We start from the raw sequence: 15669 nt of genomic DNA on the forward strand, positions 1-15669 counted from the left end.
TTAAAACTCCTCGGTAAAGATGTCACGTATAGCTCTGTGAGTACAACACTGCACTCGGGCTCTGTGAGTAAAACACGACACTCGGGGCGAAGGATATCCTACAATAACGAGTCAATGTCCTTCAGACTGAGACTATAAAGGCGATCAAGTGACGTCACAAAGGCTCTAAAGTTTAGAGTCTTTGTGACGTCACTTGAGACAACATCTGATTTCTTCAGACGAACATCCGGTTTTCAGAATAAGACGCCAACAAAGTATGAATTATATAAGTGTCTTTATTCTTTGATCGCTGGGTAACCATCATCACCTCTGAGTTACAGCATTATATTGATGAACAGTAGAGCTGCATTGACATGACATGCTCTGACTGTCATGAAGACATAAGACATTTTGATGAAACGTGCTGAAACATTTTATTCATGTTGCACAGCAGTGGAACGTTTCACATAAAGTCAGCACACTGAGCACAGATAGTGCAAGAAATATAACTGCTGTGTAAAGAGAATACTGCTGTTAAAAAGCACCTTATTTGTTTAAAAGTGTTTGCAAACCAAATGTTATTGCACTTTTGTTTATATAGCAGTACTTTAAAATAAAAGTGCGTAATACACTACTTTTGAATTCATTATTGAACTTTGCCATAACAATGCGATTAATCGCAAAAATCCATGCAATTAATCGAGATTAAAAATGTTAATCGTTGCCCAGCACTACTAATAATTGCATAAAGGAGGAAAGCACTTCATTTATAACCTATTAAGTGCTGCAGAATAGATTCATTTTTTTGTCTTTTTTGCCTGCACAACTGAAACGTTTTTTATATATATTTTGGATATAGAATATACTGTTACTGTATATTGGCATTTTAGCAGAACGTTTTTTATTCATTTATTTAATTATTTATTATTATTATTATTTATTTGCTGCAGAATACTGTTTTGTATTTAAACTAAGGTTTTATTACTGTTATTATGTTTAAATCAGTTCCAAGTTACACAAATGTTAATATATTTTATGAATAAAGTTCTGTTCAACATAATATCAACTAAGTTTTTTTTATATGGCGGGGGGGGGCGGTGTCCCTACCAATGCTGAGACCAAACCTACGCCCTTGGTCGATCTTGAGCCCCGGCTCACTCACATCGCAGTGAAACATCAAGTCGAAGAATCAGGAGTCCAAAGCTGCCTGTGTCGATTCTTGGGTAGCACCATTTTCATTGGGAGAATGATTTTAGGAGACTACACCCATGGAGTCCAGTGGCAGTGTTGGAGGTTAATTTATCATGATAGCATAATTGATTATATCTATTTGTTTAATATTATTTAAATGTTTGAAATTCACATATATAACATCTGCATATTGAGAACTAGTTTGAATGTTTGGATATAGTGTGGTCTGAATGGGTTACTGCCTGTTTCATTTAGTAAGGATCAGTCTTGTTGAAAAAAACTACTAAAGAGGCATAGCAGGTGTGTGGTAAAGCTGTCATGGGAAAGACAAGGGAATGCCGCTAGGGTTGTGATAAAAAGTGCAGAGCTGTGCTGAGCGGCATCAGGAAAAGGCTTTCAACTCCCACTAGAAAGATAAAGCTGACTATGACACATTGGTACATGCAATACACTTATTAGAAACCATACAAACATAACTCACATCCACATGACAGGAAAAGTGACATACTCTGTGATTTATTGTGTTGAATCCTTTGCCTGAAGAATAAACTATATTGCATTGAATTCTGTCTGATTCCAGTGTTTTCTTCAAAGATCATCAGGACACCAATAGGTATTGTGTACAAAAAGAATAGAGTTGGGGAGCAGTAGTTTAGACTTCATCAACTGATCCAGTCTGAACTTCTTTTCCATGACAGCAGAGTGTAGCCTGTGTGAGTTAGAAACACGACAGCGGAATTATTCTCTATACATGTGCTTTTCTATTACTACGACTACTCAAAGCACGTTAACACTGCATGCCATTCACCCATACAGATGGCAGGGGCTACCATGCAAGGTGCCACCTGCCCATCAGGACTAGTTAACATTCATACCCATTCATACACCTCAGCCTATGAGAGCAATGTGAGGTTAAGGCAACATCCATACTACGTTTTCAAACGAAAACAGAGTTTTAAAACAAATACGATCTCCGTCCACACGCCGTTTCAGCATTGTTTTCGAAATGATCTCCATCCATACTATAACGCATGAAAACGAATATCACGTGACTATTCACGTACACTGGGCATGCAGGTGGGTGTCGATGTAAACAGGAAGTAGATTGGTTGCTTAGTTAATAAAAATACGACAGAGTAATAAAGTAGTCTTTAATATTGAAAGGTTGTGTTTGATACTTAAGATCTTCTCTAAAATCTTCCTCTATGAACTCAAACAGACACAGTTCGTGGAAAGTTTTAGAAGTTTTATTTTTCAGACTTAGTTACAACGCTGCGGGTCTTGCTCTATCTCTCTCTCTCTCTCTCACCTCAAATGTACTTTAAAATCAACACTCACACATAAAGGTTTACTAGATTATGGGTCCATAAAAGTGGTCAACACTTGTTTCCTCGGTTTCGTTGTCTGTTCTCACTCGTAGCTCTGCAGGTGGCTGTCATACTGAATAACATTTACTGCTTTTGTTCCTTTACATTTTATCTGCGGATTTCATAATAGTTGTGCTGAACAAAATAAGCATTAATAAGAAAAGGAAAGTCCTCAGTTTTGTGTCCATCATCCTCCCTAAAGCCACTAACCGTGACTTCAGACGGCCGCTCCGTAGGTCTGATAACGCCGCTGGTCACGCCGCTCGCTAATCGCTCCATTCAACAGTTGCTTCCTCCGTAATAATGCAGGCTTTAACTGAACAACAGCTGCTAGTAAAGACAACAAGGTCAGCAACGCCTGTAATCAGTTGTCCATGTTGAATTTACCTGGTAGTTGATCGGTAATCAATGTTGTTGTTTGTGAGCTTCCGGGTAAGGGTCACGTGATAGGAATGTGACGAATCAGGGAAGGACACGTCATGACTGCTGAGAACCAATCAATTAGCGAACGTGGGTGTGGGCGTCATCGTTTCTAAACCTATCCGTTTTCGACTGTCCACACTAAAACGCAACCCGGAGTTTTCAAACTTATCCGTCCTCGGGAGCGTTTTCAAACTCCTCCATTTTCAGTGCTCGAAAAAGCCGGCATAGTGTGGACCCTCAGTGTAAATGTAACAAAACATATGTGTTTTCAAATGGAAACGGAGTAGTGTGGACATGGCCCAAGTTTCTTGCCCAATGACACATCGACATGATGTAGCCGATCCTTTGATTGAAGTGTGGCCCGCTCTACCATTGAGCCACATGAGGTGGTCTGAGGTGTACCCTGCCTTAGCCCAATGCCAATTGTGATCGGTTTGGATATCCAAACCATGTTGATTGAACCTGAGGTGTATGCTTATGCTGTGGGTAAAATCACCTTTGAAGGATTGCTGATTATGGTAAAAAAAAGACACCTGTACTTATTACATATCATTTTACATTTTTTATTGTCCTAAGCATATTTTCAGCAGGTTTGATCAGATGAGTATGAATTCTACTACCCTACACCCTGCCCTCAAAGAAACATGGTGCAGTCATGCAGTAAGAAAGTGACAAGCCCTTCACAGCTTGTGACAAGAGGATTTACTGTAGACTATTTGTTTGTATAGGAGGGTTGGTATGGGGTCAGATCAGTCTCAATAATCGCAAATGCACACAGATAGACTCACAAATGCAAACAGAAAGATTCACAAATGCGCACAGAACAATTCACAAATATATTCGATTTACAAATGCACACAGAAGGATTTACAAATATATTCGATTTACAAATGCACGCAGAACAATTCACAAATACATTCCAATGCACAAATAAATAAATTACGATTTATATAAATGTAAAAAAAAAAATCACAAATATATTTCTGCATTTGTATGTATTTGTGTGTGGATTTGTATGTATTTGTGTGTGGATTTGTATGTATTTGTGTGTGGATCGCACTGCATTCATTTGCAAATCGCTTCACATTCGTGTATGGATTTTTGAGACTGTTCTGCCTTCGCTGGATTCACAAATGCGTTTTTTTCAACATAGACCTCTCTGTAGCCAATCAGATGTCAGCCTCATTTTCAAACAATCACATGAGCGCAGCTTCATACATATTCATACATATTGTAGCCGTCTGTGTTCACCCAGAGCTCTACGATACCTCATATCAGTAGAGACCGGACCAAACTATGTGTGTGTAAACCATATGGTACAAACAATGAGGCCACTAGGCTGCTAGCGTAATGCTGCGGTTCACACCAAACACGATTCGCGCCGCGTTAATCGCGCCGCCGTTCTCGCCGGGGGACTATTTGTGTTCATTCGCGTGAATCGGTGAATCGCGCTGGACACGCCGGTGAGGGAGCGCGGCTTATCGCCCTGATAGCCGTTCAACTGTCCGCCGTCAACTGTGGAAAAAATAACCTCTATTTCTGCTTAGTATGTGTTGTGGAAGTCCCAGATATCACGGGGAACCAAACGCCGTCATGTCTGGTTCATAACATAGTCCGGAGGAGCTCCGTGGATTTCATCGAACTGTATTCTGTATTCCTCATATCAGTAGAGACCGGACCAAACTATGTGTATAAATGTTATTTCGGAGTTCCTTTTTGTTGGTTTATTGCCGTTAAATCATAGCCAAATCAGTTTATGTTGTGTTCATACAGCTATGGTTAACAGCCGACGTGTGGCTTGCTAGACACAGTGAATACAGTTCGATGAAATCCACGGAGCTCCACGGAGCTCCTCCGGACTATGCCGCGCTCCCTCACCGGCGTGTCCAGCGCGATTCACCGATTCACGCGAATGAACACAAATAGTCCCCCGGCGAGAACGGCGGCGCGATTAACGCGGCGCGAATCGTGTTTGGTGTGAACCGCAGCATTACGCTAGCAGCCTAGTGGCCTCATTGTTTGTACCATATGGTTTACACACACATAGTTTGGTCCGGTCTCTACTGATATGAGGTATCGTAGAGCTCTGGGTGAACACAGACGGCTACAATATGTATGAATATGTATGAAGCTGCGCTCATGTGATTGTTTGAAAATGAGGCTGACATCTGATTGGCTACAGAGAGGTCTATGTTGAAAAAAACGCATTTGTGAATCCAGCGAAGGCAGAACAGTCTCAAAAATCCATACACGAATGTGAAGCGATTTGCAAATGAATGCAGTGCGATCCACACACAAATACATACAAATCCACACACAAATACATACAAATCCACACACAAATACATACAAATGCAGAAATATATTTGTGATTTTTTTTTTTACATTTATATAAATCGTAATTTATTTATTTGTGCATTGGAATGTATTTGTGAATTGTTCTGCGTGCATTTGTAAATCGAATATATTTGTAAATCCTTCTGTGTGCATTTGTAAATCGAATATATTTGTGAATTGTTCTGTGCGCATTTGTGAATCTTTCTGTTTGCATTTGTGAGTCTATCTGTGTGCATTTGCGATTATTGAGACTGATCTGACCCCATAGGTTGGGGGTCATTGTTGTTGTTGTTGTTTGGGTTGTTGGGATCAAAGGTCATACAGAACCTCCAGGATAGTAGCTATGGATGAGGCTTGACTCTCACAGCTGAATGAGCAGTGCAGGCCATTCTCATTAGTCAGCTCAGGGAGACCCTTCCAAGGGGACCTAGAGGAAGACATTGGAGAGCAGAGGGGCCATCACAAACATGGATAGAACTGATTAAATAATGGGAGTCACTCCTACATTTGTGGATCCTACTAGTGGTACTCCAAGATACATGCTAGTTAAACAAGCTAAATGTCTACTGCCGGGTCTGAAGATCTGTAACAGCAGTAGCACGCTGACTGTGAATACCTCTCCAAGTGTACAGCATGATGAGACAGTACATTTTTCACCAGGACAACGGTTTTGTCATATGTCTCCTCTCCCATTTTCCTGGCAAAGTACAGTTTGGCCCTCAGGAAGTAGCCGGTGGGCCACAACCATTCCTGTAAAGAGAAGGAAAAAGGCGCCAAAAGCGAGTAAATGACTACTGCTAGAATTACTGCTGTTTGGGGGGGGGGGGGGGGGGGGGGGGGGGATTACAGTGCACTTGCTTACTGGGCCTTGATGATAGTTGAAGCCCTTAGCTTGGTTGAAGTTATCATTATCCAGGCTGTTGTCATAGACTCCACAGTACACCATGTCACTGCAGAAGGACAAGGTACAAAAATGTGAGCGAATCCAAATAGGGTAAAATAGGTTGTATAAAGACCTTAACTAAATACCTTGGTAACAATTTCAGCACAGGCTACAATGGTATGTTTGTGTTTAAACCGTGGTCTGAATCAGCCACAACTACAGCAAAGACTCCCTGGTTCTGACCACAATAGCTTTAAGACGAGGAGTAAGGGATGGACTTGTACTTGGGTAAGTTCATGAAAGCTCCAATGGATTCTCCAGAAGAACCATCCCAGTGGGAGCCTGTATTAGCAGTTGGACCAAGAGAACTACGTGGTAAAAAAAATAAACGATGCATGATGAAATGCTAGCCCAACAAAACTGAGGTAACATTAGCCAAGAATGCATTAGCCAAGTTGTTCCTACAGCTGCTCTGCTAACATGCAAATTGATACACAAAGACATTTCAATTAGTGTTGCTGCTATTAAATTTAAAAAAAAATGAAAATAGTTTCGGAGTTCTCCTACTGCCAATAAACAACTCCAGAATATGAGTCGCGATTGCAGATTTTATACCTCCAGAATTTCCGGCTTCCTTCTGGCATTCTCCCCCGGAGCCCTGTCCTAGAAGATGTCGACCATTAACAACGCTTTCTCCACGTGGCACTCATGTACTTCCGGTAGCATGTAGATAAATTGTAATTTGCTTGTCTGTATCCAGGACATGTAGGTTTGTTAGCGTCCATTCCCAACCCCCGTTCTAGCAACATCTTGCTTACCTCGAATAACCTACTCTTGCAACAGTATATTCTACCATGAAAGTTGCTGCAAATGATACAGAACATTACTTTGGAGAGACATTTTGAAGTAGCTAAGTGTATATAGCTGATGTAGATGAAGTAACTAAATGTTTATATCTGATAATATATGATTATTTTGGGTATACGCCCAATTAACAAACCATCAGTTATTAGTTATTTACCATGACTTTGTGATACAAAGCGACCAAAGTGATACATTTTATACATTTATTTATTTACATATTTGGCTAATTTAAGACTGCGCTTCCTGACTTTGTTATAGTACCCAACCCTCCAAAGCCAAGCAGCCCTCAATACTTAAGCAGGAAACTAACTCAGGGTCCAAGGTCTTCATTCCCAAGGGCCCCAGAAGCTTCTTCTCAGCTACACCCAGAGCCTCCCACGCTTTCTCTATTGTGAACAGCTCAGGAGCCTGCAACACACACACACACACACACACACACACACACACACACACACACACACACACACACACACACACACACACACACACACACACACACACACACACACAGACACATTGTTCTTTATCTGAAATGACACTATTAATTTAAAATAACATTGACTGGATTAACAAAACTGGATTATTATTTTGGTCTGGCTAAGACATTTGCATTTAACACTTTGTACATTTGGAGTCATATGTGTAACATGTTATAATAATAAGTCGCCTGGTATTTATGCATCATTCACTAATTTTTGTGCCACTGAGTGCACATTGTTTAGAACTCAGAACTCTTGTTCTGATTGATTACTTTAGATTATTGATATACAGAAAAAGTATAAATTGAGATTGTGACACTTGTTAAACAAAAACACAAAGTCATCTTGCAATTGTGGGAACATTTTGCAAAGTGGTGCTTCTTTCATTACTTTGGCTGAGAATACTTTGACCTACAGTACATGAAACCAACAATAACCAAGTTTCATTTGAGCCTTTTTGTAGTAAGAGAACATTGATTAGTGACAGCTGCAATTTAAACTGGCAAAAAGGACAATCAACACCAACTAAAAATGAGAAGCATGCTACTTGAATGTTTTCAACACTGCTCTATAAACAGAGCAGAGATATAAATATTTGCTAATAGATTCATTGGTCTCTGAGCTTAGGGAATCTGGGTATTTTATCAACCTAGAACACAATCCAAAATGGAACTGGCCAAAATGTACAATGAAGTACAGCGGCTGTTGCTACTTACCACCATCATGGCAATAAGAAAGTTAGTCCGGAGCTGGTAGTCACACCAGGGGCTGGAAGCCCCAAAACTGTCCTTGTAGATGCCTCTTTTGTGGACAAACTTGTGTTGCTTTTCTTCCGGGTCTTGGGGATCATGGGAAATGTAGAACTTCTTCTCAAAGTTCTCCTGGATCTTAAGATCCCACTCCATATATGACACAGAATATGTCTGTCCTGAAATCAAAAATGTAGGATGAAAAATAAAATGGTTCAAAGATGGTTATAGAGACTATAAAATCCATTCATCTGTAAAGTTAAATTACCACCAACATGGTAGAAAGAAAAGGTTTTAACTGAAGCAGCTTCTTGCAATTGCTTTCTACAATGTGATTTTGCGTCATTACCAATAGTTCCAACAAGAGGAGAACATCCAAAGCTGATTTCAGCCACTGAAAGCCTATTAAGAAGTGCTATTGTAAATACTAGAAAAACAATTGGTTGAAGCAGGTGGTTGAAGAACATTTGGGATCAAAAGCAGGGCTGAACTACCCACCAGTAAACATTTTACACTCCTGACTACATTTATTTTAATAATTTAGCAAACACAGCATAAGAATGACATACAATCGAAGCCACAGTAGATCAAGTAAAAGCCACTAAGGAAAAGAGCCGCAATAATTGTTTCCATATTCCACCTGAGACAAGAGACACAAGGCTGCTTCCTGAATGAGATAATTCCAGTATACTGCCTCTTTTTGGAAGAGAGCTTTGTCGCTGTATTTCCGGTCTGCCAAGTCACTTTCAGTGCATGGAACACCATCACCTGAACTTCATCAGTGTGTCAATGGAGCTGTATACGAACCCAAAAGATCCAGTGCTCCCGCCTTTTGACCTTTGAGTGGTTTGTTCTGCAGCTTATTCCTACAGCTGGAACTGTTTTAGATAGCTCCTTGATTTACATTGCTCTTCCTGTTTTCTCCTTTTTTGTGGTTAGTTAGGGAGCATAGTATTGTTTTTCTGTTTGGTTTGGTAGGCCAGTTGACCTTCCTATTTTCCAGTTAATGGCGGGTTATTTTCTTCTTTTATTTGGCCTTGGATACCCTGGCTTCTTTTGCTTCCACTTATGCAATTTAAGTTGGTTTATTTCCGTTAATCATATTTCTGTCAATAAATATTATTTGTTGTTACTCCCAAAGTGTTCCAGCAGCCTTCTCTTATAAATTTGATAAAACTTTTGCAAAGGGTTTGGGTAAGCCTGCTGAGCCACTTGAGGAAAAACCAACTCTCTAGCTGCCACGGGTTGAGCCATTCCCTATTGATTCTTATCCTTTGTCTAATGTGGGTGCCTGTTTAAAGTTGTGCTTAGTTTGTTTTGCTGCCATAAGCTTGAAGCAGACACAACTATAAAATCCAGTAGTTGAGTTAGTCTAAAAAGAATGTTGCTGAACCTTCTGCTGTGTTCCCTCCTTCAGTATCAACTCCAGCATTCGATATAAGCAAGAACATTGCACTGGTCCCTCCATCTCGGGAAACTGAAGTAGATGCTTTTTTCAGTGCATTTGAACAGATTGCTGCTCCCTTAAATTGGGCCAAGGATGTCTGGCCTCTACTACTGCAATGCAAGTTGGTTAGTAAGGCACAAGAGGCTTATGCTGCCCTATCCATTGAGGACAGTCTTAAGTATGAAAAAGTTAAAAATGCCATAATTAGGAGTTATGAGCTGGTACCTGAAGCATTTAGACAGTGCATTCGTATCATGAGGAAGTCTCATCCCCACACATTTGTTGAATTTGCTAGACAAAAAATGCTTTTTGATAGATGGTGCCTAGCAAGCCAAGCTACTGTCTTCAGCTCACAATGTGAATTGATGTCGCAGGAGGAATTTAACTGTTGTGCCTCACTTTAAAAAAGTTGCTCTGGTGTCATTAGATTACAAAAATATCCCCGAGGTAAACGGTTATAAAAATATACTTCTGATGACTCAGTCCCTACAAAATATTTATTCATTTTCAGATTTCTAACCCTCATTTTTTTGTGCTTTTTTTGTAGTTAAACATATATTCCTACCACTATTGATTTAGAATATTTTTTTGTTCACTGTAAGTAAAAGAAATCTCCCTCTTGGTACCTCAGAAGACAAAAATGTCCCTTAGTAAAATGGTCGTAAAAAATACTATTTATTATGTTCCACTTCAGTCCTGATCCAAACTACCTTTTATTCTTTCTTTTTCAGATTTGTAACCCTTTAAATGCCAGGATTTGATGATACCACTGTTTTTAAATGAAAAAAACTTAAATTGAAATATTTTGTGTATTGTAAATGCTAGGCAAGATTTTATTTTTTATTTCTCAGTCATATGTCAGTGATTAGCAAGAATATCAATTTTGATTGATTTGATTGTGCAGTTTTAGATTAAAGAATCAGCTGTTAATTTATAGTCCATTGAAAAGTATGAGAACCCTTTAAAGTTCTTACCTTAGCCCATTACCCCATTTTTCTTTAGAAATGGTCCGGTCTCTACTGATATGAGGGATCGTAGAGCTCTGGGTGAACACAGACGGCTACAATATTTATTTCCTGATTCAACAAAGCTGCCAGTCTCGTGGGGAGGGGAGGGGGGAGCTGCGCTCATGTGATTGGTTGAAAATGAGGCTGACATCTGATTGGCTACAGACAGGTCTATGTTGAAAAAAACGCATTTGCGAATCCAGCGGCGTCAGGAGAGTCTCATAATACCCACAAATATGAATGTGAATGTGAAGCGATTTACAAATAAATGCAGTGCGATCCACAAATAAATATATACAAATCCGCAAACAAATACATACAAATCCACAAACAAATACATACAAATGCAGAAATATATTTGTGATTTTTTTTTACATTTATATAAATCGTAATTTATTTATTTGTGCATTGGAATGTATTTGTGAATTGTTCTGCGTGCATTTGTAAATCGAATATATTTCTAAATCCTTCTGTGTGCATTTGTAAATCGAATATATTTGTGAATTGTTCTGTGCGCATTTGTGAATCTTTCTGTTTGCATTTGTGAGTCTTTCTGTGTGCATTTGCAATTATTGAGACTGATCTGACCCCATACTAGAAGGGCGTTATATGTATCGCTGACACTTTACTATTGGTTAGGAGATCAAATTATACTTTTCTGAGCTCCACAAAACTCTCTCAAACAAGAGTTGCGGCACCACCCCCTGAACCTAAAAGATTACCAGCACAGTTTGTTTTGTATCCACTTAGGCACAAACAACTTTAAGAACCTTCCTCTTAGCATCTTGCAGGCGCATAGAAGCTACCCACTCGTTCTACAGGGAGAACTCCAATACTGCAGTGCTCAGACGGGGGCCCGTGAGTGTCCCAATACCTGCCCAGCACCTGTCCTACTCCAACAAAGTAGTCTCCATTCCCTCTCCTGGAAGGTCCCGGAACTTTAAGCTCTAGATCACCCCGAGGTATACTGTTGAAGTCCTTTCAGAGTCGCAGGGCCACTACTAGGGGTTCAATGGCTAGTGCAAACTAGGAGGAGAAAGAGGGCACCCCTGTCTTCTTCTCCTTCCAAGAGGTAATTTGCCAGATTGAGTATTGTTAGAGATTACAGCTGGTAGGGGAGAGGAATAAGATGACCAACTACTTTCACTGAGCATGTTGTATCTGTCATTCGATCATGTTGTTTTGCACTATATAACATTAGAAAGATCAATGATGCAGATCAACTCCTTGTATAACCACAACATCTCATACCTTGACTGGTATATATATATATATATATATATATATGCTGACATGCTACGGTAAGCGTACAGTCTTACTTACGAGCGTATCTGTTTTCAGCTTAACCCAGTTTATTGTGCTGTACATTTAAACTTCAACTAGCTATGCTTTAGCACTCATAGCTCTCTCCCTCTTTTAGCGACTCTCGCTTAATCCAACAGCTGTTTACAAGTTGTTCAGTTCTGCTAACACTAGCTACCATACTTTAGCTTAGCAGCTAGCGATGGCTTCCCGCTCTACCTCTCCTGTTGTTTCTTGCTCGGTGTGTCACATGCAGCCATTCCTCTGCCTCCCTTAATGATAGCCGGTGCAGGCCGACCTAACATCTTGAGTCAGTCAGTTGTTGAGTGGATTTGTGTATTGGTATTTGGGTTATTGGTACTATGTTACTGTTAAGCACAAACACACTTTTCATTTGGTTTCGTGTTGGGTTGAACTTGGTGAATCTGTTCTTTACTGTTTTCAGTTGAGGTTGTTGAATGCTCATTCTGGTTTAATATACAGTTTAGGATTGTGAGATTCCTTTGTTACCTCTATAGTGTGTTTGTGTATTGCCATAGCAACTTTCAACAAAAGGCTTTGTTGTTTCCGAGGTCGTCAATGACTGAAATGCTTATACCGTTCTGCATCTGGACTTTCGAGAGAAAAATCATAAATATTGCTTATGATATTTGGTTGTTATTTTATGTTTTCTGAAAGTTTGAATGATTTGCACAGTACATTATATGCATTTCTTACATTTTACATCAAGTTTCCTGTAACTTTAAGTATTCTACCAAAAGGCCAAATCCACAATACTAAAGTCTAAAGAACTTTTGAGTGCTTTTCACTCAATATTTAGTAGCAACAGTCTCCACTAGAGAATAGTGAATTGTTGAGAGAGAATAAGATATTTGTGCTGCTCCAATAACTGATGTCAGCCAACAATAAAGCATTTTCTCTTCCCGCCCATATGATGTCGGGTGCAGTATAGTGACAAGTCTAGGTGCCACTTCTGGTCGAACAAAGCTGGTGTACCGTATCCTCCATTCTTCAGGATGATGCCAAGCCCCTTTGGGACTTTCAACAAATCAATGGTAGCAACACTGAATGTTTTCAATATATGCAATTCACACACTTATTACAGAGAGGGTCATTTCCTAAATTAGCAAGGGTTGGGAGCATGTGAATGGTAGGTAGGACCATTTCTTCCAGCCCTGTCTCCTAAAAAGTTCCCATACAAGAAAACTGCATCATGACTCTGCCTTCAACACCATCATCCCATCTTTGCTGCATGAAAAGCTCTCCCAGCTGCACATGCCCGACTCCACCTGCAAGTGGGTCACAGACTTCCTGTCTGACAGGAAGCAGCAGGTCAAGCTGGGAAAGCACGTCTCAGCCTCCCGGACCATCAGCACCGGTTCACTCTAAAGACAGTGGAGATGGTTGTGGACTTCCGGAAGAATGCAGCCCCACCAGCCCCTATCACCCTGTGTGACTCCCCCGTCGACGCGGTGGAGTCCTTCCTCTTCCTGGGCTCCATCATATCCCAGGACCTCAAGTGAGAGCTGAACATTAGCTCCATCACCAAGAAGGCTCAGCAGAGGATGTACTTCCTGAGGCAGCTGAAGAAATTCAACCTGCCAAAGACAATGATGGTGCACTTCTACACAGCCATCATTGAGTCCATCCTCTGCTCCTCCATCACGGTCTGGTACACTGCAGCCACTGCCAAGGACATGGGCAGGCTGCAGCGCATCATTCGCTCTGCTGAGAGGGTGATTGGCTGCAATCTGCCGTCCCTCCAGGACTTGTTCGCTTCAAGGACCCTGAAGCGAGCAAGAAAGATTGTAGCCGACCCCTCTCACCCTGGACAAAAACTGTTTATACTCCTTCCATCGGGCAGGAGGCTGAGGTCCATCAGGACCAAGACCTCACGACACATGAACAGTTTCTTCCCTTCCACAGTCGGGCTCATTAACAGAGCCCAGGTCCCCCACTGACTCTGTTATCCTCAGAAAATTGCTTACCGGTCACTCCCCCGCACATCCCTTCTAATTCACTCGACACTTTTACTCTACACTTACATCTCACTTGTTTATAGTCCTGTTATCTGTTCGTTTGTGCACTTCATTATTTTATATTTCACTTTATTTTATATTTGTTGATTGTTAAATGTTATGCACCTCCCGTCATGTCAAATTCCTCGTATGTTCAACATACCATGGCAATAAACGATTCTGATTCTGATCTTGGACCAAAATGCTGTCTCCTCAGGGCAGCCAAGATGTTCATTGGTTCTGGTAGTGATGGTAAGGTCACACTTACAGCTTATGTTTAAAGGAAGACAAACTCCATACCTTAGCTACCTTAGAAGAGGAACCTCTTGTAGCTTTACACCTTGTGTAATAAAATAATCTCCAATCCTTTCTATACTTACAATGACCTGGGGTGAAATGTGATGCAATTATCATCTCAAAAAGATTTTAGTTGTTAAGGGACAATTGCCCATTCTCAAATCTATTGAAAGGCTTTTCCAGTATTGGCTTGTATGAACTAAATGCAGCTTTAGTCCTGGTCCTGGTGCCAAAAATAAATAAATCGCAGCATTCGGGAAAGCATAGAAGACTGTTCGTAGCATAAACTATGATGTGATTGATGTAATGTGGAGGCAATGACGTGATTTTAAATCAGTGAAAAAGTCCTTCAAATTATTAGAAGAATATGTATGTGTGTGTGTGTGTGTGTGTATGGTTTGTGTTGTAAAAAGTGTGTGTCTGTTATCAGCACTATTAAACACCCTGTTATGAAGTGTATGTGATTGTACCTTCTCTGTGTATGTTGACTGCTGCATAGGGGAAGTGGCCATTGTTGTAGAGCTTCACAATCCAGCGTAGAGTAGATTTACACAGGCCCACTATCTCTACTGCTGAGCCATCCCTAGATCACACACAAACACACAGAGATACAGTGATCATAACAGAAAGCAGGTGCAAAGTTAGAAAAGGTGTATCTAATGAGAAATATTGAGCTGTGTAGGTTGTCCCTCTAACTTAGGTAGTACTTAGCTAATATCATGAACCTCTTCACAGTTTAACAGACGTCTGTCTGTCAAATTCAGTTCACCACTGAGATCCATCAACAGACAAAATAATATTTACTCTGGTCCAAGAGCAGAGAATAAAAAAAGGTGTCCACTACACTGTCTTAGTATATCTAATTTCCTTAAGTATCTTATTTAAGCAATTCCAATGATGTGTGCATAAAACATAACAAGTCTAAACATAAAGCCATACCAACTATACTTCATAAAGGCAGCTCGAGGTGTGTTCTATAATTAAGTAGGACTGAATAAAAGCACAAGTCAACAACAGCATTAACTGAAACATTAAAGAAAGAAATCTTTAAACACTTTGAAAATGAAAACGATCTCCATACACACGGCACATACATACATACAGCACTGTTTTAGAAATAATCCCCATCCATACTGACATGCTTGAAAATGCATATCACATGACCATTCACATACACTAGGCATGCAAGTTTGATTTTCAAACTTATTTACAAGGCTGCCTATAGGTTTTGCTCTATCTCTCTCACACACACATCAAATTTATTTCAAAATTCTCTGTTACAAATCAAAGTTTTACTCGATTATCGGTCAAGAAATGTGGTCAACA

The 15669-nt window shown here is 40.2% G+C and overlaps 1 protein-coding gene across 2 annotated transcripts in view; it reads right to left on the reverse strand.

Moving 5' to 3' along the window:
- Nucleotides 1–5054: 5054 nt before the first annotated feature.
- The window catches only part of LOC306712494 (glycogen debranching enzyme-like), a 66780-nt gene continuing 56165 nt past the window's right edge, over nucleotides 5055–15669 (reverse strand). For both annotated transcript variants that reach the window (XM_079181798.1, XM_079181797.1), the window contains 6 exons: nucleotides 14814–14926; nucleotides 8240–8451; nucleotides 7355–7452; nucleotides 6160–6247; nucleotides 5914–6047; nucleotides 5055–5724 (listed from right to left, as the gene is read on the reverse strand). In XM_079181798.1, the coding sequence (XP_079037924.1) occupies nucleotides 5607–5724; nucleotides 5914–6047; nucleotides 6160–6247; nucleotides 7355–7452; nucleotides 8240–8451; nucleotides 14814–14926 (763 nt within the window). In that variant the 3' untranslated portion in view covers nucleotides 5055–5606. The remainder of the gene's footprint in view (nucleotides 5725–5913; nucleotides 6048–6159; nucleotides 6248–7354; nucleotides 7453–8239; nucleotides 8452–14813; nucleotides 14927–15669) is intronic.

This window comes from Pholis gunnellus (genome assembly GCF_910591455.1).
Source record: "Pholis gunnellus genome assembly, chromosome: 20".
NCBI lineage: Eukaryota > Metazoa > Chordata > Actinopteri > Perciformes > Pholidae > Pholis > Pholis gunnellus.